The 25943-nt window shown below is 34.3% G+C and overlaps 1 protein-coding gene across 3 annotated transcripts in view; it reads right to left on the bottom strand.

Moving 5' to 3' along the window:
• CAMKMT (calmodulin-lysine N-methyltransferase) overlaps window positions 1-25943 on the bottom strand; it is a 395402-nt gene that overhangs the window by 357410 nt on the left and 12049 nt on the right. For all 3 annotated transcript variants that reach the window (XM_032877978.1, XM_032877977.1, XM_032877976.1), the window contains exon 3: window positions 18486-18550. In XM_032877978.1, coding sequence (XP_032733869.1) covers window positions 18486-18550 — 65 coding nt within the window. The remainder of the gene's footprint in view (window positions 1-18485; window positions 18551-25943) is intronic.

The following is a 25943-nucleotide window of genomic DNA, read 5'->3' as shown; positions in this document are numbered from 1 at the left end:
TTTTCCTTTAAGCTTTTCCTACTATAAAGCTAATTATATTCATGTTGTATTTATCAAGTAGTTAGTGTTTTGTGGAGATGTTTTGAGATTAAGTTAATATCTTATTCCCCATCAAATGTTCACTTACTTGTTTCAGCATCCACTGATAACTCATGCCTTACTTGGCTATTACTATGATAGTTACAAAATGGCAATTTTCCAATTCCATCATTCTTTCCAGATCAGTGGTTGTCAAATGAGGATGGGGTGCAATTTTGCCTCCTCATTGCAATCTGGCAGTGCCTGAAGACATTTTTGTGTTTCACAACTAGAGGTTGGGGTAGGAAGGATACTACTATCTAGTAGGTAGAGGTCAAGGATAATGCTAAAACATCCTACAATGCACAGGATAGCTCCTCTCCCACTCAAAAGAATTATCTTGCCCAAAATGTGATTAGCACCAAGGTTCTAGATTATTAAATGACATGGAGAATTCTCTTTTCTCTCTCATTTATATATTTACTAATATTAGTATGGAATCAGGGAGTCCTGGTTTACTGAAAGGATTACAATATTTATTTTGATATTCAAATTGTCTCAAAATGGGTCAATGGTAACCCTTCAAACCTGTTAATGTGTTCTTCGGGCATGTGTCACTTACTGTTTGAGGACTTCTTACTTTATGACCTAAAATGCCCAGTGCTAGCAGTCAGCCATTTCTTCAAAGATCCCTGGTTCTTTTTAGTGGAGAATATTTAAAAACCAAGGTCTGGGTGCCAGGTGTGTTCATTGCTATCATACCCAGACACATGCAGGAAACACACACACTCACACACACACACTCATACACACTTCTACCTACCTACCTACCTACCTAGCAAAGCAACGAGACCATGTTGCTACCTCTAACTCAACACCACAGTTTGTTTTAGTCTTCCCTCTTTCATGTTTGTAATTCCCTTTGTTGACATTGAGAAACTTAGCTCCCATTATCCTCAATGTATTCGCTCAACTCCATTCCTTGATGATAATCAATTTCTCAGCTATAAAGCAGAAAACTTAACCCTAGATGTACCTACCCACTACTCTCTCACCTCCCAGTCTCTACCCATATTTGAATCTAAACCTTGACTCCAACAAAAAGGAAGGGAGAAATGGGTAGGAAGAAAGGCTAGTAAGAAAGTCTGGCCCCAAATATGCCACTTATACCCCTGCTTCTACTACTAGTTAAAAACTTGACCCCAAAGGTGGATAAGGAGAAAAATTAGCTAGATTCCTTTTTTTTTTTTTTAAAGATTTTATTTATGTACTGTCAGAGAAAGAGAGCGCGCACAAGCAGGTGGAGCTGCAGGCAGAGGGAGAAGCAGGCTCCCCACTGAGCATAAAGCCCAATGCAAGAATCCATCCCAGGACCTTGGGATCCTGACCTGAGCCAAAGGCAGAAGTTTAACCACTGAGCCAACCAGGCATCCCATGAGCCAGATTCTAAAACAAGTGCAATGTATCCCATGTAGGTACAAGTGATGCCTATATCTAGTATATAGGGAGAATTTTATGCTTCTCAAAATGCAAAACATTAAGCTGGCCTTTATATAACATATGTGACATAAAATTTGTATGTATAATTGTATATATAACATAAATGATTTATAGTTTACAATAAAAATGGTGTTAAATTGCTTAAAAGAGTCTGCTGTGAAACAAAGCCAGATAATTAACTTGAAAAATATGGTCAAAATTGGTGTGTGTGAAACTTCTGGAAAAGGTATGTGAGAAACTTCTGGAAAAATTTGTTCCACAGATCATAATATAAAATCAGTGTGCTCCAGTTAAGTATATAGAAATGATAAATAATAGCATAGGGACAAAATCATAATTTTATGGAAAAATTATATCACAAAGAGATCTGACATTAAAGAGAAACTCAATGGTGACAATTCTAAAATAATATATGTAGGTTGAGACTATCTGTAAGCATTTAAATGGTTATACCTCTTATAATAAATGAAACTAATTATAATCCCAAACTCACCATTTACTAGAGAACAATTTAAACAATGGATTCTATGTAAGTTTCCCTTTTATATAATGACAAATTTTTTTAAAGACTTAACTAAATTTAATTCTTAAAAGACAAGATGACAAAAAAGTGTTTGGCTAGGAACTTTCAGTGCAATGCTCTAATTAAAAGCAGGAAATATAATTAGAGGCATACTAAATCATAAAGCAAAATGCCCAATTATCAAGAGAAACTTAAATTCTATTACTGCTTAGTATCCTTCTAATACATTTCTTTTTGCCTAAGTTAGCCAGACTCAGGGTTTTTTGGCTAGCAATCAAAGAAGCTTAAGGGATATAACTAGGTATCCTAGTTCTAAGTTAATGTGGTCTCTTGAAAATGGTACATCTTTATTTATGAAATTTTTATTTATGAATTTATGAATCTTTATTTATGAAGTGGATTAGTTCAAAACCATAACAAAAAAAGATTTAATTTTAGGCACAGTCAGATGGAGGAGATAGGAAGGTAAGGGGCTATTGAGTTAATATAGAAAAGGCAAAAGTCATCTAATTATCACCAGGTAATTTCTGTTGGAAGTTTGGGAATAGAATCAGCATTCGATATATATTGCATATACATGAGTAACAATTCAGTTATTTTTCTTTCTGAAGGCAAACTGTGATCTAATGCATCATTTCGTTTCCTATGTACATTACTTTTCACTTTTAAAACATAAAAAATTAATTTTTATTATTACGTGTGAACTGAAACTTGATTTGAAAATGTTTTATTTTTATATTTATCTTAAAAATATTTACTACATTTCCCCCAAAAGTAATACACACTTGAAACAAATCAAACAATACAAAGAATAATAGAGAAAAGGTTAATTCTTTCTTCTACCTCATCCCCTCAAGTCCCATGTTCCTAAAATAACCAATATTGATAATTTGCTATCTTTGCTTTCAGAGCTTTTGGAATATCACCACAGTGTCTTTTTATAAAAATGAAATGACATTACACACATTACTCAGTGCACTTAAGAATACCTCTCGGACATCCCTCCAGAGTATATAGCATATAATTCAATTCATCCTTTTAAATCACTGAATCATAATCCATTGTATAGATATAATTTAATCCAATAATTCCATTAGTGATGGTAACAGACTCATCAGACTGTTTCCAATCCAAATAATGCTATAATCAGCATCCATGTGCATGCGTCCTGATGTACTAGAAGATAGGTATCAAAAAGTGGACTTGCTAGGTCAAAACGAATAAAAAATACCTCATTAAAAAAAAAAAACCTTGTATATGTAAAAGGTTTTATATACACAAAAATAAAGAGAATAGGAAATAATGAACTCCCATTTACCCATCATTCAACTTTAACAGTTGCCGAATTTTAATGTTCTGTTTTTCCCCTTATCTGTGAAATTTAAACAGGTCCCATTTTAAAAGTTTTGTCTCCATGAATGGCTCTGAAGTTTATTAAAATCCTTTTTGGAACACTAGTTACATGGTAACCACCAACATTTGTATCTTCTTTAATACCATACACAACAACTTAAAAAAAAGTCACCCATAATATTCACTTCCTCCCTCTACTAAGCTCTTTGCAATGGAGAAACAGCAGAATCAAAGCATCTAAGATAGCAGAAAAGACACTACGAAGGATCATCTTAAAAACATTAAAAAGACCTTGAAAAGGAAAATATCAGGCAGGCATAGAGGTATATTAAGTGACAGAGGCAACAAAGAGAGAGAAAGGAATAACATTAAGTAGATTTTTAAAAGCTAGCATTAGCTGGTAGGGAAAGTACTTAAGGGATTGCTGGTGGTCTGAGTGGGAAATTTAAGCAAAGAAAGAGCAATTCATGAGGAACAGTACATGCTATTTGAATGTATTTTAGAACTAGCTGCTTAAAATATATTGCACTGATCATCAGAAAGCTAGGAGAATAGCCACTTAGTGCTCAGCCAGCAAAAGATATTTGGAGGGAAAAACATCACCAATGTGTAACAAAATAACATTTATTTCTCTTCAAATATAAGTAACATCCCAACTAAAGAAGAACAATATGAAATGAGGGTATATGTACACATATATGCAGAAGGGATACTACACCTAAATATGTTCCTCGAAAAATAGCATATAAGGAAATTTTAAAATGCACTAGTGACAAGGGCCATTTAAAGGAATCCTAAAGTAAATTATTTTGTACAGTGAACATTTTGTTAAAAAATTATATCCTAATTTATTTAAAGTGTGGTTTCCCCTTTTTAGAACAATAAAGTTCCCTAATGCACAAAGCTTTTATTGATTATTCACTATGCACCAGGCATTGCACGTACAGAATAAAACAACACTCCTACACTCTAGGAGCTTACAATCTAGTGAGTGACTTAGGCACAACTAGAATACAATGTGATATGCTTTAATGGTACATTTTCTCATTTAAGTCTGCAGGTAACACAAGAAGGACCACCGAACTGTAGCTTAGGAAAGTCAGGAAAGGATTTATAGAGCAAGTGGCTTATGAGTTGAATCTTGAAGGCTGAAGAGTAATTCAGAAACGAGGGAGAAAAGAATTTCTAGAACTTGTGCAATGCTTGGTGATTCATCTCAATACACTTAAACTGGAAATATTTTTCCAGCATAGATTTGACAAGAACCGTATGTGGTCTACTGACATGAAGTTTTAAAAATTTTATTCCATTGTAAGCTGTTATAGCATTAATATGAGATTGATGTGTGTGTGCATGTGTGTATATGCATATGTATTAAAGATGGAGGTTAAAGACGTCAGTGAGAATGTACATTCTAGCTTCTATGCCCTTCCTAACACCCCACCTACAATAAAACAAGTAGATTTGAAAATAAAACAAGGGTTCATAAATGCATGAGAAAATGACAGCAAGAAGCTGAATCCTTCATCAGCACTGAGAAAAGCCATTTCCATCTCTGTGAATTGAGTTAAGAATGGGCTAAATACAGAATCTATTTTATAGATTGTATAGATATTTGGAAATGTATTTCCAAAGCAGTTAGACCTTGAAATCTTATCTCCCACTCCAGACAACTGGGCAACTAACTCTAACTCTCCTCCATCCTTTTAGATATCATCCAGTCTAGCCTCCAAAGAGTATAAATACTTACAAAGTAAAAGAGTCCTGGACTGGACAGCATTAGCACAGTAGGGTAAGGGTAGTTGGTGGCAGGGGAAGGGTAAGGTAAAATATTTTTTAAAAGGGAGACTGAGTAACTGAATGTTGAGACTCTTCTTCCTACCCAACTCCTAACGTGTTAGCTGTTAAGGTGTACACACTCACCAAGCAGTGGACTCAAAAGTGTTCTCTAGGAAACAGACAGGCCTAAAAGAAACACCTAAACATATGGACATAAAGGATTCCCTAAGAAACTGCCAAATTATCCCACAGTGAAACCCACAATCAACAAGCTAGGCTATCACAGTAGTACTCAATTAGTTGTATAGCGTACAACTCTTAAAGATCACCAGATATTTGATGAAGGCCTCTATCCAAAAGACAGAGGCCAAAGAAACCAAATGGAAAAAGTATCTTGAAGGAAACAGAGACAATAAAAAAGGAAAAAAAAAAAAAACTTCCAATAATATATTTAAGCAATCAAGAAATACAGAAAGAATGCAGTGGTAGAAAGGGGGGAGACAACGAAGAAAAAAAGGTCATTAAAAAAGTATAAAAATAAGAAATGAAAAATTTAACAGGAAGGTTGAAAGATACAGTTATAGAAATAACCTTCAGAGTAAAGAAAAAAGATTAAAATATATAAATACAAGATGAAAAGATAATTTTGAGAACCTGTCCAGGAAATGGAAGGTCCAGAAAGACATCAGCAAAAACAGAAGGAAGGAAATCATTAAAGAAATAATTCAAGAAAATTTCCCAGAATTGAAAAAATATGACTTTCTAAACTGAAAGTGTCCACTAAATGTTCAACACAATGTTTAAAAACAGAGCCACACCAAGGTATATCTTAAAAATTTAAAACGCTGAAAATAGGAGAAGATTCTGTCAAATACCAGGGAGAACAGATTTCATAAAAAGATAATAAGAATAGCATTAAATGTCCCAAATGCAACACTTGAAGCTGCAACACTCCTGTGATTGTGAAAAAGAAACTATTTTAAATTCTGTCATTTTATTTTATTTTTTAAAAGATTTTATTTATTTATTTGACAGAGAGACAGCAAGAAAGGGAACACAAGAAGCGGGGAGGTGGGAGAAGGAGAAGCAGGCTTCCTGCCAAGCAGGGAGCCGAATGTGGGGCTCGATCCCAGGACTCCAGGCGCAACTTGAGCCAAAGGCAGACGCTTAACGACTGAGCCACTAAGGTGCCCCAAATTCTATTATTTTATATTCAACCAAAGTATCAGAAGGTCTCAAAAAAATTACTTCCCTTACTTTCTCAGGAAGCTAATGGAGTTCCTAATCCTCAAAATGATGGCGTAAACAAAAAGGAAGTCATAGGATTTGGGAAATGAGATCCAACAAAAAAGAGAGGTGAAGAGAATCCCCAGGATGATAGCAAAGGAAGACTTCAGGATGAAAGGTTAATAGCCTTTACTATTACTATTACTAAAGAGGAGACCAAGTCAGAAGGCATAAAAAAAGACTTCTTAAATGTGAAGTGGATTGTGTACAGATGGATGATTTTAAATGAAAATATATTAAGCTTTAAAAATATATAAATATTTTGTGTCCTGAGACAATACGTTCGACCATTAGATTTATTTACATTTAGCATAATTAGAGTAACTCAAGCCATATCTTGCCAATATTCTAAAAATCATTAGGCTCAATTCTTTATTGATGAAGCAATGTTGCTCTTTTAAGTTATGTTAAAAAGATGTTTGCTGGTGAGATTTAAGACATAATTCACAGATCATCCAAGTACCTGGATGCATCAGACACTGAGATATGTATCCATATTTTAATACACAGTAGTTTCTTCAACACGTAGACAAGAATGTTTTATTCCTTTGTGGTAGTTCAAAGTTGAAAAATCATTTGTGAATTGAAAATGCAGGACAGCACATAATAGGCCCTTAATAAAAACACTTGTTGAGATTGCTCCTTCTTTTCCAATCTATAAACAAGAAGAGGCAGGTGAAGACAAAGTTAACTATATATCTATATATTTACATATACACAGAAATACATACACATGTACACACACAACATACATTCACAAATATTCAAAATTCCTCCTATGGCTCTACATTAATTTCCAATTTCATTTTTTACCATATTTCACAATTTTAATTCAAATGGTTAAGTTTCAAAAATATGTTTTCTTAAAGGTACTGGCTGCTGACAAATATTGTAAATAGTATCAGCTTATTTTTTATTAAATAGAACAACAGAAGTATTTTATAATAGCTGTTGCCATTCTTGGAAAGTATGGGCAAAAAATATTTCCCCAAAATGAATGATTAACCTATTGAATTAAAAAAAGGCTTCTCTCCATCACTGGAATAAAAGGCACAGCATAATATAGTCCATGATACTGTAATAGTGTTGCATGGTGACAGATGGTAGCTAGACTTGCGGCGAGTACAGCATAATGTATAAACTTGTGACATCACTACTTTGTACACCTGAAACTACTGTAACATTGTATGTCAACTACACTCAAAATGATTAATTTTTTAAAAAGGCCTATTGGAAAAGAATTTATAAGTATTTAATAAACTCTGATAAACAGAATGACTAATCAGAATTGTCTCTTCCTAAGTAGATAAATAAACAATCTGAAAAATATACAAAGATGCCTTTATGTTCTCCAAATGTATGATACATAACAGAGGTTGCAAATTCACATGTCCATGGGTGGAGTGGTAAGGGTCCAAAATGGAGAATGTGCTCAGACCCAGATAATAATAACCATGTGCTCTGAGACTCAGACAGCTAGATCATTAGGTTTCTCTAAGAGAAAATTCTACGTGAATGTTCCTATTTTCAAGTCTTAGCAGTAATTCATTTTTTTCATTTAGCTAATTTTTTTCATTACCTAATTAAAATAGTTATGTGTTCTGAATTCAACTGCTAGAGTTTGTGGGGCTTGTAGTAGATGTCCTCTAACAGTAAGACCCAGATTTAAGGCAGAATAGTATATCAAACACAAATACACTTGTCTAGAACAGATGGATTCATGCGGATGTGACTAAGGATTCAAATGATTCAATGCATACTTGCTGAATACCACTTGAGTCAGACCTTGTACAAGTCGCTATGGTGGAATAAAGAAGTATGACTGGATATAAGTAATTAATGTAAGCTTCCAATCTTCTAAAAATGGGTATATAATTTATCATCCAAACCAGGACATTCTTGGGAGTGGAAAGAGCTGTGTTAATTATTAGGCTAAGAAAGACAGGTGTAAACTGGGACCATGCCAGACAAACCAGGCTGTACAGTCATCCAACCTAAGAGGAACTGGTCTGCTTCAGTTGTCTCCCCTCTGCCCACCCCAGGCTCACACTGTCCAAGGAGGATCCTGTCTTTTCAGGCTAACTCTTCAGTACTGTGACAAAGAATTAGAGAGAAATGGGGTAAAAAGGAAGACAAGAGCTGTCTTTTGATAGAAAGCATTAAAATTGTTTTCTAAGATTTGTTTGGTATTTAAGAGGTGCAGAACCAGGAGCAACGTGAGATGGTAGCAGATGAGTAAGGGAAAAAAAGAAAAGAAAAATTGCTAATGAATGCAAGTTGCTTTCATGTCATTTAATGGAGAGAGGTAAAACACTCAAGTGATTTGAAAAATCCTTCTGTTGCACAGACTTAAGACTAACATCCTATAAGACTGAACCAAAGAGGATATGATTTTATGAATACTATAGAAGTGTAAGACACTATCCCTGGAATCTGAGGGGGAGGGGTAAATTCTCTTTTGGGAGGAAAAAGATTAACAAAGAATACAATATAATACAAAATAGAGTGCTAAAGTGAAAAAGATGAGATACATATGCATAAACACTAAATTTATTCAATCATCCACTATTTTGTCCACATCAAGCATTCAGAGAGTAGCATAACACACACAGGCCATACAAGTGCCCCATATCCATAATTTCCTTTGGAAAGGCTGGCCACAAGCCAAACAATTTTGCTACAAGAAAATCCTTTTGGCCAAGCTTTTTATGACTTATGTTTATGTTAAGCAATTCTTAAATATCACTATAGCCTTAAGCTTGAGAAATTTGAGTACCTCAGAGAAGGGGCTATGTAAAAACAAAAATCACTGGTACTACTGTATTATTGTGCAAAAAAAAGCAACATTTCCCAAAAAGAAAAAAGAAAGAAAAGAAAACCCTGATATAAAACAAAACCCACATTAGGTTTCAGACTATTAAAAGAAAATGCATTCTTTTGCCCCATCCTCACTCCCCAAATCCCCACTCCATTAGATTGTCAACTACCTCTCAGGCACCCTACAGAGCCCATTTCCAGTGACCTTTAATCAGTCTCCTCTGAGACACAATCCACTGGACAGAATTCTTTTCCATTTGCCAAAGTTATTTTCTAGCACTCCAAGTTACCACTTTTAGTTCCAATTCCCACAGTGAACTTTTAAAATTCATTTCTTGCCACTTTGGGGAAATGCTACCTTTAAGAACTATAGAATAGCTTATACAAGTGTAAAAACCTACTAAATATTAATTTTTAAGCAAATTATCTTTGAGTATCGGTTTCCTCATCCCTTGCAAAGCTAAGAAGACTAAATGGGAATAATATTCACAAAGTTCCTGATAAATCCTATGGGGGAGGGGGCACAAAAATGGTAGCTCTTTAAAAGAAGATTGAAAAAAAAGTACTACTCAGTATTTGCTCAGGGAGGGAAGGAAAAAAGATTTGTTTGGCATATATCTCTTCTGCTAAAAGTTGGAGGCACCTAAATGAGGAACATTCCTTCAACTACTTAAAAGAGAAAAAAACTAGCAGGTTTACGGCAAAGATAAGAACTACATTCCAGTGTTACTGCAGTGATTAAGCACAATATATGTGATGAACCTAGAATGGATTATAGGGTTTATTTCACTCTTTTTTCATGATAGCAGTACCTTCTATTATCAAAGAGAATCATCCCCACTCTTTGATTCTTTATTTCAAACGAATAATTCTGAGTATAACTGACACACAATGTTTTATTAGCTTCAGGTGTACAACAGTGATTCAACATGTTTCTATGTTATGCTGTGCTAACTACATGTGCAGCTCCCATCTGTCACCATACAATGTTATTACAATATCATTGACTACTTTCCCTATAACTGGAAGCCTGTATTTCCAATGCCCCTTTACCCCATTTGCCCATTTGCCATCTCCTTCCCTCTGACAACCACTAATCTGTTCTTCGATTCACAGGTCTGATTCCGCTTTTTGTTTGTTCATTGATTTGTTTTGTTTTTTAGATTCATGCGAGTGAAATCATATGTTGTCTTCCTAAGTCTGACTTATTTCACTTAGTATAATCCCTTCCAGTTCCATCCATGCTGTCACAAATGGCATCTTTTTATGGCTGCCTAATATTCCATTGTGTAGATGTATCACATCTCCCTTATAAATTTGTGTATCAGGGGACACGGGTTGCTTCCATATCTTAGCTACTATAAATAATGCCACAGTAAACACAGGGGTGCATATAGCTTTTCCAAATTAGCGTTTTCATTTTCTTTGGATAAATACTGAGTAGTAGAATTATTGGATCATATGGTATTTCTATTTTAAATTTTTTAGGAACTTCCATGCTGTTTTGTACAGTGGCTATACCAGTTTATGTTCCCACCAAAGCACAAGGATTCCTTTATCTCCACATTCTTGTCAACACTTGTTATTTTCTTGCCTTTTTGAATGTAGCCATTTTGACAAGCATAAGGTATTATCTAGTAGTTTTGATTTGCATTTCCCTGATGATTAGTGATGTAGAGCATCTTTTCATGTGCCTTTGGTCATCTGTATGTCTTCTTTGGAAAAATGTCTATTCAGGTCCTCTGCCCAATTATCAGTCAAGTAAAAATTTTAAGAGTGAACTAAAATAAGAAGTCTTCTAAAAATTCCTTCCCTGGTAAATAATAATAACAAATGAGTAGGACTCTGTTTATGACTTGGGGCCTTGCTTACCCAGTATTGTGTCAAGAGAGAAAACTGCCCTGACAAAACTATGGAGCTAGGAATTCAGGTAGCTGGAGATAACATGGCTAGGAAAACTACCACATAGAAACCTAGCCTACCCTCCAGAAATCTTTTCTAACCTTCTCCAGAAGTCTTTCTCATAAAGACTACAAACCACATATACATTATGATTCTCAAAAAGGTCCAAGTGCTGGGCACCTGGGTGGCTCAGTCAGGTAGGCTTCTGCCTACAGCTCAGGTCATGATCCCAGGGTCCTGGGATCGCGTTCCACATTAGGCTCCCTGCTCAATGGGGAGTCTGCTTCTCCCTCTCCCTTTGTACCCACCCCGACTTGTGCCCTCTCTCTCTCAAATAAATAAAATCTTAAAAAAAAAAAAAAGGGCAAAGTGCCAAAGTCAGTGCCAGTGATGGATACCACCAGCTCCCCACTGACACAGGCCCATGACAGTCTCAGGGCCACTGACCATCACACATGTGTAAAAACTGTATATGCACTGAAACTTAAAATTTATTTTTTAATGTAACTTAAAATTATCTATGCCCAAGCCCAATATTTCTGCCACTGGCTGAGGTTTTGAGCCTCTTTGTACTCCCCCAACCTAATATGGGGCTAGAATGATTTGATCTCGGATTTCTTATCTCAAAAGAGTATTGGGAGACTAATACACTGACATCTAACATGGTCTGAGCTCCTTGGAGAAACATGCTATTTTGAACAAAATATTTTATATTTTTTTCACTGGTAAAATGAATTGCTCCCCTTTTTTTCCCCACAGAGCTCTCCTTAGCTATTTGAGATTTTATCACAGCTTTCACTCAAAAAAATTAATACTCAATTTGGAAGTTGAAGGATATCTACTTTTTTTTTCAAAATGAAAAGAACATTGCTTATTCCAGTTATAAAACCAGTATGTGCCATTAAAAAAATCAAATGATACTGGAAAGTATAAAGGAGAAAGAAATAATCATCCATAACCCCAATGCCCCAACATAACATGATGAACATTAGGATATAGTTCTATGCATGTACCTATGTATACACATAATTAGTGGGTATTTATGTATTTTACAGAAATAAGATCATATTCCTTAAAGTGATTTTTTAACCTAATATGATTTAGAGATCATGAACAGTTATATACTACATTTCCATAGATTATCCATGATCAACTAGTCATCTAAAATTAAAGATTGATGTTTTTTTCCAGATGTTCTTTGTGCTATAATGAATTCATTTACATTCCATCTTTCTATAATGGTTTCATTAGTTTTTAGGAAAGCAATTATTAGTCAAAATGATATGGATACTTAAATTTATGAAAAATATTTATGAAAATTTATGAAAAATATCACCTCTAAAAGTGAAATCATTTACCGTCCAACCAACAGTAGTTGAAAAGACCCACTTCCCTATATTCACTGATTATTGCCTATCTTCTCTCATCTTTGCCTTTTTGATGAACTAAAATGATATCTCACTGTTTTAATTGCATTTAATTACTTCATTCCTAGTAAAATAATCATTTGATGTGTTTGTGGAGCATTGATGTTTCTTTTGTGAAATAATTTGTCCTAATTTTTGGCTATGTTTTGTCTTTTTCTTATAGATTTGCAGTGTGGTTTTTCTATTGCTTTGTTAGAGCTCTTTATTCAATAAAGAAAATACATCTTTGTATATACATCACAAATAATCAGTTTGTCATTTGTCTTTTAATTTTTTTGATGCTTTTTAAGTCTTTATTCAGTCAATATATTAACCTTTAAATTCATGGGGTTTGGGTCACACTTGGACCTTATTTTAATATTATAAAATTATTCCTCTGAAATATCTATGAGTGAGGATTTTTACTTAAATATTTAATCCAACTTAAATTTATGTTCGTACATAACACAAAGGCAAGATTCAGCTTTGTTTTTTTTCCTAAATTTCTTTTTTTTTTTTTTTGAAGATTTTATTTATTTATTTGATAGAGAGACACAGCGAGAGAGGGAACATAAGCAGGGGGAGGGGAGAGGAAGAAGCAGGCTTCCCGCTGAACTGGAAGCCTGATGCGGGGCTTGATCCCAGGACCCTGGGATCATGACCCAAGCCAAAGGCAGATAATTAATGACTGATCCACCCAGGGGCACCATATTTTTTCTAAATTTCTAACCAATGGCTCTAGACACCATTTGTTGAAGAATCCATCCTTTCCTCTCTTACTGAAATTCTGTCTTCATCATATGATAAATCACATATATTTATGTCTTTCTGAACTCTCAATTCTAAAACACTGCTTTATGTGTGTATTTCTGCTACTGACACTCACTGTTTCAGTTAAGCAGTTTTGCACCATGTTTTCACATAACCAAATAATGTAAAAATATTAAGGACGGCACACACTAAAAATATTTCCTATCTTGTGTTATTTTCCAGTATCAAATATATTGAAAAGGCTCAAGAATAATAAATGAGACAAATTATATTAATACCAATACACACATAATTTAGACAGACACACATAATTTAGACATTACCTAATATTATGTTCACTGTACTGTAAGTTATTGTTTCTTATTCAATCGTAATAAGGAGTTTTGTTCAAAGACTGGCCTAGACCTAGTAACTGGCAGAACTAAAACCTAAACTTCATATTCCATGATCCTTCCATGAACCACTAAGTTAAAAATAGAGCAATTATCTATAAAAGCCTAAATTTCTCATTTTTAATCAAAGTACCTTACCAAGTAGATATTCTATATATACACATGTATATCTACATACACATGGATACGCATATATTTATTATACACCTATACACATACATACACACATGCATGTGCATGCACACACACACTTTTACTTGAATGAGGAAAATATTTCTAAATCTAAGCTGATATACCTGAAGCTTTTGATATTCCCACCAATATTACAGCTTAACTATGTAACACAAAAACAATGAAACAAAAACTAAAAATCTGGACTATATTTCCTAAGAGACGGTTACCGTCTCTTGGTTTCCCAAATGCAGTTAAAATACATAAAATCCTTATGTAATAACTATTACTAAACCAAAAGAGATCCATTTTGGATACATCACAAAACAGATCCCACTATCAGACACTAGGAAGGATCTAGAAGCGGGAGACTGTAGCTGTGTGCATTAAAAGTCCAGGTAGGCCCTGGGATTCACTGGCGGGAAAAGAATTACCACTGTCACATGTGAAAGTGTATAAGGCAGAGGGTCCACAAATTTCTCCAGGAGACTATGAGATACCAATCACCATGTCATTTAGCCCAGCCAGGAGAAAAAAAAAAAAAACTTTTTTCAAAGAATGGCAGAAGGGGTCTTACCAATACATTCCCCAAATTTAAGCTGTAATATTAGCCAGGGATCCTGATTCATACTAGGTTACTACAATGATACATTATTATTGACTCCCTATCCTTTAAAGGCTTATACATATTATATTGCATATACTATGTACAATAATTTGTATAAAAAGTACCACATCATCTGCTCAAGCTGTCAAAGGAAGGATGATGAGCTAAAAAGAGTCCAAATGAAGCTATTATAATCCTAAGCACCAATGAGATTTTACAAATACCAAACAGTTATATTATATACTATAACAACCAAATTTAAATCAACTAAGCCTTGGAGAGAATCATATTTTTAAAACATTCATTTCAGTAGAGGAAAGAGATGACTTTGGAGAAGGAGAAAGTGGGTTTGTAAGAGAACATAGTGGGGCTTCTTGATTAGAGGTCAGGGACTTGCTGGAAAGGAGACTGTGCCCACAGGGAAAACAAAAGCAAGTGATCTGCCCTGGTACTTGCAGAGTACTCCCTTGCTACCCAGAGTATTTGAGTGACCTGTTATGTGAAACACCGAAGCAGCCAGCACTTCTTTGAGTTGAAGGATGCCATCCTATAATTCTCTCTAGCAGGATGGCATCTCTCTCCAGGCATGATGAAACAATAGCAGACATAACCTCTCAGAGAGCAGCTTTGATATTTAAGAAAGAAGTACATTCTAAAGTAGCAGAACCCAAAGAATGAAATATGCATACCTATTCCTAAATAGAGGTAAGCAAAAAGAGAGCCTGGCTTTCAAAATAATGTGTTTTCCATAACAGCAAATATATCCTATGGAGCAGTGAATCATTATGCCAAAATGATTGTATGAGATTCATTTTTAATTTCTTCCTACAACATTCAAAGGAATTCACACTCTGAAAGAATAGCTCAAAAATACAGAACACTTTACAGGTCATACATTTAAAAACACAAAATGCTTCTAAATAAAAAGGGCAAATATTAAAAATATTTCTTTTCTAATACATCAGGAAATAAGAAACTAGAAGTTTCACTTATTACTGAAAATTAAAGGTTTTTCCATATCTTTTTGGTTAGAAAACAAATTCAGGAAGTAAGACTGAACCTCTTATCTTTAAAGTTTTACAATGAATAAAATCATTACTAGGTTTTAACAATTAGCTTAAAATTGAGATGAATGGTTCTATTAAACCATAAATATATTTTGTGTGTATGTGTACATATGTGTGTGTTTTGTACATACACATATATCAGGTTTTTATAACTATAAAGTACTTCAGTTATTTTTTTCCTATTATCAGGACGTTTTATTAACCTGGGGACTATTCCTAAAACAAATGAACAATTTCATCTATTGGTTCTCTCATAGTATTAGAAACTTTTTCCTCATTTAAATATCTTTCAGTGTACCATCAGTGTACTACCATGTGGTGATTTAGGAATAGATATTCTTATATAGAACTCTTGCTATCAAGATTAAGAAGACCAGAAGTATTCCTTATTTAAAGCCCAGAAGTATAAAAGTTAAACTGATATTTAAAACAAAAGACAACAAAATTAACTCAAAAATAACTCAGGAAAATCTACTTTTTGTATTGATGAATTGCTGATGTATTAAATATATGAGAAATAAATCAAATGGAAATTTTTAAGCACACATCTTCATATGTTTACATGATGAAAACTTACCGTTATTTTTCAAGTTATTTATTCCAATTATATTGGGCTGTGAGACAGAATTATGATTGTAGTGCCCTCTGCTGGGATTTCTAGTCACAGACTCAACCTAATATCACTATTAGTGTAAAATCAAACATTTGAGGGGTCAAGCAATAAATCACTTTTTCAGTCACTTATCACTTTTAAGTCTTGGCAAAGATTATACAAAAGTTATAAATCAACATTTATGCTATGTAACAGGATTTTGCCAATTTATCATTAAGTGAAATATCAGTATAGATTTTTCTTTTAAAATAGCAATAATGTAAAATTACACCAAACAACATGTTTTAATAGGTCTTATTTTTGTCACTACTTCTATCACTTGGCAATATACTCAGCTTTTTGATGCAACATTTGTGACAAGACATTTTAATAAATTACTATTTTGGTAATCTGATCTATTTTTTCCTGCTTTGTTAGTTCAATCAAAATAGCTTATTTTAAAACATGAGAACAACCCTTAATAATATTATCTTCACTATTAGAAAAAGATGGAAGGACATTTTAGAGGTACTCATCACCAGTAATAATCAATAGCTTCCATTTACTGTCAACTATGAGGAATATAGTATATGTTATACGCTTGCTATATATTTTATCCAATTCTAAGAAACAATATAAATTGATATAAACTGACATAATATAAAAGGGTCAAGATGAATTTCGGAGCCAAGATTCAAATATAGATGGGTCTCATTCTAAGGACTCAAATCTTTTACCTCAAACAAAACAACATCAGTGAAAAAATACTTTTGCATGCAATTTCTCCATTTGTCAATGCAACAACGGGGGTGGATGAGGGTGGTGTGGAACAAGTTGATGAGAAAAAATGTCAGAGAAGGACAAGATAGTTATTCACGTATAAAACAATAGCATAGACCTTTAGGAATGTGTTTTTATTATACATAATGCTGCCAGCTAGTGGCCCTATTCATACTGAGCCACTGGGAACAACGCTTGATTTTTACATCACTGAATCAAAAATTCCACATTTAACATTCTAGGATCATGTTCCTAAATTACACATGCATAAGCCTGACTTAATGTTATTTCACCTTCCCCTAGAACTAAAGGAGAATGTCTCCTCAATCACCATTAGCCCTAATCCCCAATAAAATGAGATATGCCTAAGTGGGAAAGAATTCAGCAAGTGCCAACATGTGGAAACTAAAAGGCACACTTTTCACTATCTTTGAAAAAGAAACCCATATTATTTAAATATTTTGGGGCAATTTGGGAATACTTACAGATTCTTCAGTGACAAAATATATAATTATTTTTATATACTATCAAAAGCTTGTCATATATGGGCATAAAAACAAAATTACTGCCTAACTACTGCTGAATATTATTCTAAGCAGATCTAAAATTAGAGGGCATCTGATGAAGTAGTACTGTTAGCAAAGTCTGTTATTTATTTTAGTTCAGAGAATAGTTACAGCTATGAAATTACCTTTGAGGAAAAAAGTATGACTATAATTTTTACATTTAAAAAGGTCATATTAAAATAGAATAAAAATAAAAAGACCATACTACAATGATAATTCACTCTCTTAAGAAAAATATCTTATGCAACACACATGAAGAAATACACAGCTCTGATCATCGTATATTGTTTAACACAGGGATATAAAGATATTCTTGGCTGATTTCTTTCATCACATAACATGATAATTATTTAAATGATTCTCTCAATGGAGAAATCTATCACGACAATCAGAAGCTTAGATGAAAAGACAAAGTGTTCTATAATATAATATGCCATAAAACAAAAACCTTCTGGCACTGTATTAACAGTAAGGAAAACAAATGTTCTGGTTTTATTCCATAGTGAAAAAGAGAAGCAGGAAATGGAAAAGAAAGTACCCAAAACAGCAAAGAAGAAAGAAACAGAATTCAAAAATTCTGTTGAATTGACTGAGAAGGTCAAAATGGAAACAAGAAACAAAAAGGTAGTACTAGAGAGTCCAGTGTTCCTTCTGACCTACATTCTGTCACACACACACATGCACCCACACACACACTCACATACACACAGCTGCAAAGTATAAAAATAGCCTTCTCCCACTTTGTAGGTGCATCTTATATGACACTTATCTCACAGCTAAAAACCATGAGTTTATATTACACACACACACACACACACGCACACACATCACTATAATAAATATATACTAATTATATATTAAAACATATACTATATATAATTAAAATATATACTAAGTATAAATTCACTTTTTAGAACAATAAAAGTATTTCCACAAAGGGAACATATAACTTACAAACATTTCCTGTATTGTCAAAGCTGGTAAGAACATCTTCAACATTCAAAGATCCGTTATTATGCCTAGAAAAGAATAAAGCATTTTCTTTAAATATTCTGAAATATTAACAATTATTACATTTTCAGAAAGGTGAAACTGTGTATTGTGATATAACCACCCAAGACTAATAAACCCTTTCCTGTTGTATTTTCAAAATATTTTCTGCCCACTAGAGGGAGAAGGAAAAGAAATAACAGAATACATTTCTCAGATTTTCAATATGATGATACTCTCGATGATTAATATATGTTTTAAAGTATTAGTAAATCATTTTTATTGTTGTTTTAGCTATATAAAGGTGAGGTAGATTATTAAAGACAACAAAACAAAACCTTACCTTTGAGAATCTCAAAAGAAAAATTAATCATCAACCTCCAGAACCAAACTCAAAAATAAATAGATTTCCTCTGCACCAGACCAACAAATTCAGAATTTTCAAAGAACTAACCAACCTTCAAGTCTGTACAATCCACAATTAGAAAGTTCTAAATGTCAGGGGGCAAATTGTTTTGTATCTTTTTCAACTAACCTTAATTCCACTCTCTTTAATTCTGATCTCTATTCACTTGACAGCTCCTGAAATATCTAATTTGACTACTGATATTTTAGTACTGATATTTTAATACTTATATTTAATATTTTAGTACTGATATTTTAATATTTTAATAATTACTGGTAATTTTAATAAAATACTGATATTTTAGTAATTTAATAATGTTATTCTTCAGATACAAATGGGCCCAAATGTCAGTAGGTCATACGGTTTGAGATACTTTTCCAGTGGTGATTTAAAAAAATAAACAAATAAATCAGAGGCACCTGGGTGGCTCAGTTAGTTAGCATCACACAGACCTAGTTCTTCGATACAGTGACTAAGTGAGATTGTAAGAAGTTAATGTGCAATCATTACTGGCCAAATTAGCATTGGGCTCATCAGTATCCTAATCTAAGAAAACAAAGTTAACAATGTGTTATCAATAATACAAGATTCTGCATAGAGATGAGGTTATGTAACCTACCATGGAAAACTACAGTATACATGTGAGGAACAAGTGTGAAAAAAAGGATGAAGTCTTTAGTATCTAAAATGCAAGATGGAGCTATTAAAATGATCAGCAATGTGGCACAGAACTCAAAAATCTTTTTTTTTTTTTAAAGGTTTTATTTATTTATTTGACAGGGAGAGAGATCACAAGTAGGCAGAGAGACAGGCAGAGAGAGAGAAATGGGGAGGCAGGCTCCTTGATGAACAGAGAGCCTGATGCAGGGCTTGATCCCAGGACCCTGAGATCATGACCTGAGCTGAAGGCAGAGGCTTAAGCCAATGAGCCACCCAGGCGCTCCTCAAAAATCTTTTTCATGAATATAAAAGCAATATACAGCTCCTTCAAGAGAAAAAACAATGCTCCTAATCCTATCATGCAGAGAAAACCATTATTAATATTTTGGAGAATAGCTTCCAAATTTATTCCATGCTCATAATAACTGAGAGCACATTGTCCACAGTCTTGCAATTTGTGTTTTAAGATATTATAAACAGTTTCCCACATCACCATATCCTCCTGTAGTATGAATTTAATGGCTGCCAAGCAGATGAATGAATGACTGTACCATAACTTACTGAACCAAAGTCTTATGTTGGATTTTAGTTTGTGTCCAATTTTGTACTATTTATACTGACCATCCTTGCAGAAATATCATTGAACCCATTTCTCATTATTGCTTTACAATAAATTCCTAAATTTCTCAATTCAGTGTGAAATAAATATTTGAAATTAAATATATATTATGAAAAATGTTAAATATTTCTAAAAAACAGAAACTGGGATAATTAAAGTGAAATGCATATTTGAAAGTTAAAAAGCATTATTAAAAATAAAAAGTGGATTTCTCAAGAGTTACCACTAAAGCAGAACTTGTCTATTCTTGAAAACATCATCTCTTGAAGCCAAAAAAGAGAGTGAGCCTATGACATTTCTAAATGCGGTAGGAAGTAGGGAAAGTATAAAACTAACCCTATACCTCTGAATAACTTACAAAAAATGAAAATTATTTCTCTATGAAGTCTAGAATTCCTAAAAGAAGGCATCTCATGAAAGAACGTCAGCAATCATTGTCTTCAATAGCATAAGAATTAATGCTAACTATAGGAAAACTCATGCACACGATGTGGTAAAAATCCAGTTTGATTATTTCAAGTTCCTTTCATTTGTCCTAAACTCAAGGACTATTTTTTGTTCACTGAGTCATCTACTTTATTGTGTCAAATCTGTAAGATCTTGCTACCCCTAATTTTTCAACAGTTTTCCTAGGTCCTGCCTGGACAATGTGGTTAGATAGAAAAGTATTTACAAGGAAAGGACCCTGAAACTTCAATCTTAGCATTATACTGGCAATTAATGTTATATAACAGTGACAATCTTTTGCCAACATATCAAGGAATAAAAAGTTCTACCTTTCTCCTAAACTCTAAAGCTTTAACTTATTTCCCAAGCCCTTAATAACAATAGCATCATAAATGTTCTCACCACAAAAAAGAAATGGTAACTATGTGACATGATAGTGGTGTTAGCTAATGATATGGTAATAATCATTTGGTAATATGTGTTTCAAATCAACACATAATACACCTAAAATTTACACAACATTATATATCAATTATATCTCAATAAAGCTGGGGAAAAATTAACAATAGCCAGTTTCTTCTCAAAGTCAACCTGGTTTTTTTTTCACAAGCACTTTAAGCTAGCCTAGAACTGAGGATTTTTTAGTTTTTCCCAAGAATGGACTATAAAGTAAGGAGGACTAATGAGCAAGTCACTGGGGAAGATAATTATGTGAAGAGGGGGGAAAAAGCTAATAAAGGAAAAGTCTAAAGTCTAAAGACATCAAGAAGTTGGAACTAGAGGTTAAAAATAAGTGAGAGTTAAATATGATATCAAAAGCACACACACACACACACACACACACACACACAAAACCAGATAAGCTAAATGTCATGAAAATTAAAAACTTTTGTCCATCAAAGAACACTATGATTGAAGTGAAAAGACAACCCACAGAATGGGAGAAAATATGTGCAAATCACTGAGTCTAGTGTCCAGAATAGATAAAGAGTTCTCATGATTCAACAACAAAAAGATGACCCAATTAAAAACGGGCAAGGCATTTGAACAGATATTTGTCCAAAGATGATACACAAATAGCCAATGAGCACATGAAAGTTTGGACATCATTAATCATCACAGAACTGCAAATCAAAACCACAGTAAGATATCACTTCATACTCACTAGAATGGCTAATATAATAATAATAAAGTTAAAATAATAAGTGCTGGTAAGCATGGAGAAAAATTGAAACCCTCATATACTCCTGGTACGAATGCAAAATGGTGCAACCATTGTGGAAAACAATTTGGCCATTCTTCAAAATGTTAAATAAAGATTCACCACATGACCCAGCAATTTTACCCTTAGGTACATACCTAAGAGAATTAAAAACTTTTACAGTCACAAAAACTTACATATGAATGTTCACAGTAGCATTAATCATAATAGCCAAGAAGTGGAAACAACCCAAATGTCCATCAACTGATAAATGTATAAACAAAATGTGGTATTTTCCATATAACAAAATATTTTTCAGCCATAAAAAAGGAATGAAATAACAATATATGCTATAACCCAGATGAATCAAAAACATTACTCTAAGTGAAAGAAGCCAAACATAAAAGTCCATATATTATCTATTTAGATGGAAAGTTCAAAATAGGCAAATCCATACAGATAGTAGATTAGTGGTTGCCAAGGTCTGGGGGGTGGGAGGAGGATGGAGAATCACTACGAATGAGAATAGGGTTCCCTTATAGGTTGATAGAATCTCTGGAATTAGACAGTGGTGAGGACTGTACAACATTAACTAAAAACCACTGAATTCAGGACGCCTGGGTTGCTCAGTTGGTTAAGCAGCTGCCTTCAGCTCAGGTCACGATCCCAAGGTCCCAGGATCGAGTCCCGCATCGGGCTCCTCGCTCAGTGGGGAGCCTGCTTCTCCCTCTGCCTGCTCTGCCTGCCACTCCCTCTGCTTGTGCTCTCTCTCTCTCTCTCTCTTTGACAAATAAATAAATAAAAATAATTTTTTAAAAAAGCATTGAATTTCAGTTTAAAATGGTTAATTGCAATGGTGAATTGTATGTTGCATGAATTTTATCTTGATTAAAAAGAAAACTGCCCCCCCAAAAAAAGAAAGAAAGGAAAAGCCAGAGAGTAAAACGGGACCTCAAAGGTTTCAGAAGAAGAAGAAAGAAGAGAGGTTTTCAGAAGGAAGAGGCTTAAAAAACTTGGTTCTAGATGCAACATGCTTCAGAGGTCTTTCAAAAATAAACGGCTAAAGAGTGAAGGTAGTCAGACAAAGACAAATACCGTACGATTTCACAGACAAGTGAGAGCGCATGAAAGGATGGACATCATTAGTCCTCAGGGGACTGCAAAGGAAAAGTGGATAAACAAAACAAAAGCAGACTCATGGCTGCAGGAACAAACTCTTGCTTATGGAGGAGAGGTAAAGGGCATGAACATTCTCAGTTATCAGGGCTCTGTCGGTTAAGCGCCTGACTCTTAATTTAGATTCAGGTCGTGATCTCAGGATCATGAGATCGAGAGCCCTGCATCAGGTTTTGAGCTGAACATGGAGTCGGCTTCAGATTCTCTCCTTCTCCCTCTGTCCCTCCCCCCAACTCACATGCACTCAATAAATAAATAAATAAATAAAATCTTTAAGAAAAAGAACAAACTTCCAGTTATAAAATATAAATAAGTCATGGGGAAGTAATGTACTGCATAGGGAATATAGTTAATAATGTAATAACTCTGGATGGTGATAGATAGTGACTAGATTTATCAGGGGAATCATTTCATAATGTATAAAAATGTCAAATCATTACGATGTACATCTGAAGCTAATAGGAGAGAGAAAGACAGTTACATGCATACATATATATGTAAGCAAACTACATAACCAGTCATGATTGGAGTTTAAAACAAGCTAAAAACCTAAGTTCTATTAGCACTTATCTATGATTTAAGTTCTATGAAAACATGACTCAATGGATTGGTCTTTTAATTTTCTGCATACACTGGATCATATTTGAAATGTTCTATAAAGTTCCCTCTAAAATGTAAAATAAAACGCGAGAGAACAAAAACTGTTTTAATACTCACCTCTGTTATTAATATCACTACTAACATAAAACTATACTTTTTTCTTTTTTAAAGTAGGCTCCATGCAGAGCTTGAGTCATGAGATTTACCTGAGATTACCCTGAAGATCAAGACCTGATCTGAGATCAGGAGTCAAACGTTTAACCGACTAAGCCACCCAGACACCCCAAAATTATCCTTTTAAATATAAATTCAGTATTCATATTTGTCTCAGATGCCAGCCTTGCCAAACTTTAAATGGGCACCTATGATATACAACATATGTAATGATAATCTGCCAAACATCTAATTTCGTAAGCATACGATTCCCATCACTAGTTCTCATTCATGAGCACTCAGAGTACATACTCAATTCAGTGGGATGAAGCTTTTATGTTTTCCTTTCCGTAGAGAAGCAATACATGACCACACCATAGAGCATATGTTGTACTAGAAAGATGAACCACAGTCAAAGACAAAGTCATTCCTGATGTCTTGTCCATTCTAAGCTCCCAGGACAAGCCAAAAGTTAAAAGCTCTAGGCTTCTAATTCAGCAATTACCATGGCAACAGTAGTCTTATTGAAGGAAAGGAGGAGAGTTCAGACCTCTCAGTTTTTTCTACAACTGTGACACATACACATTCATAAATTAATAACTTGGGCACTTATCTGATTCCAATTATAATGTAAGTATTTAAATCTTTCAAAATATGCAAAGTCCTACTGAAATTGGGTTGAAATCTGGAGAATGGGAAACAATTTCTAGCATCAATAGGGTAAACTCTGTTTATAACAAAATAGTATAACAAATTGCAGATTATAAGACAGTAGGATGGGGGGCATAGCTTTTAATATAAACATCTCCTGGATGTTCTCTATACAAACATCTATCTAATTACAGGAACTTCTTCTATGAGGTTCTAGAAGTACCAGAAAGACAAAAAGACTTTACCAAGGAATAAAGTAGGAGTCATACCTTGGATTTTAATTTCCTAACTTTCAATACTTTACTTAAGAAACAGTCAACTAGCCTCAGATACACAGAAAAGAAAACACATCCTGAGGATTTTGTCTAACTTTTACCTTGTCCAGACTTTTGCCTCTGGTGAAAAGTCACTAAGGGAAATTCTCCATTCCTTCATTTTATTTCTCTATTCCCACTCGCCTATTTCTCTTTGCTATTCCTTCCTTTTATGTATCATCGTACAAGGCTGACAAAAAATAACTGCTTATATACCTTTCAATAATACATATAAAATCAACTACTTTGAATTCACAAATATCTAGTTATTTACCCTATTAGGATACTTATTTCAAACCTAATAGAACTTTAAAGAGACAGAAATTAATACACAGGGAAATTTTAAGGACAAAACCACAAGCACCGATAAGTAATTTTTTTTTTAAAGATTTATTTATTTGACAGAGATCACAAGTAGGCAGAGAGGAAGCAAGCTCCCTGCTGAGCAGAGAGCCTGATGTGGGGCTCGATCCCAGGACCCTGGGGTCATGACCTGAGCCGAAGGCAGAGGCTTTAACCCACTGAGCCATCCAGGTGCCCCAGCACTGATAAGTATTAATCACTACATGCACCATCCCTGTTGAATCGCAACAGGTGACGTCAGATGATAAGAACTGAGAAAGTGAAAACGGGGTTTATATTTATACTCTGTGAGGATCAAAACATCTCAAATGCTCTGCCGTTTACGAGAATCCAGAAGCAGAGCTGTCGTCATATAACACATATTGACCACGATTCCCCTAGAGAATGTGATGGTTCTTCAGAGACACTCCCCTGCACCTTCCCTCTCTGGATATTTTCTAGTGCCTTTGCCCTCACCTGAAATGACTTCTCACTTTCCCTCAGAAGTCCCAACTACTTCCAGATCCAGCTTAAATTCGCGCCCCTTGAGGACTTCAGAAAATCACTCTTACCTCTAAACTCCTAATTTGTATGAAGTCTCCTACTCCTTTGGAAATTACTTATGCACTGCCGAATGAGAGCTCTGAGAATGGATGCTTACCTTTCCTTCTTATTTAATATTTTTATTATTTAACTTTTCACATTTTTAAAACCCTTAAGGGGGCGTCTCGGTGGCTCAGTTGGTTAAGTGGCTGCCTTCAGCTCAGGTCATGATCCCAGGGTCCTGGGATGGAGCCCCACATCAGGCTCCCTGCTAAGTGGAGAACCTGCTTCCCCCTCCCCCTCTGCCTGC

The sequence above is a fragment of the Lontra canadensis genome, unplaced genomic scaffold (genome assembly GCF_010015895.1).
Source record: "Lontra canadensis isolate GAN:19392208 unplaced genomic scaffold, GSC_riverotter_1.0 scaffold61, whole genome shotgun sequence".
In the NCBI taxonomy this organism is placed as follows: domain Eukaryota; kingdom Metazoa; phylum Chordata; class Mammalia; order Carnivora; family Mustelidae; genus Lontra; species Lontra canadensis.
Note: the sequence above shows the minus strand (reverse complement) of the source record. Positions and strands in the feature narration are given on the sequence as shown.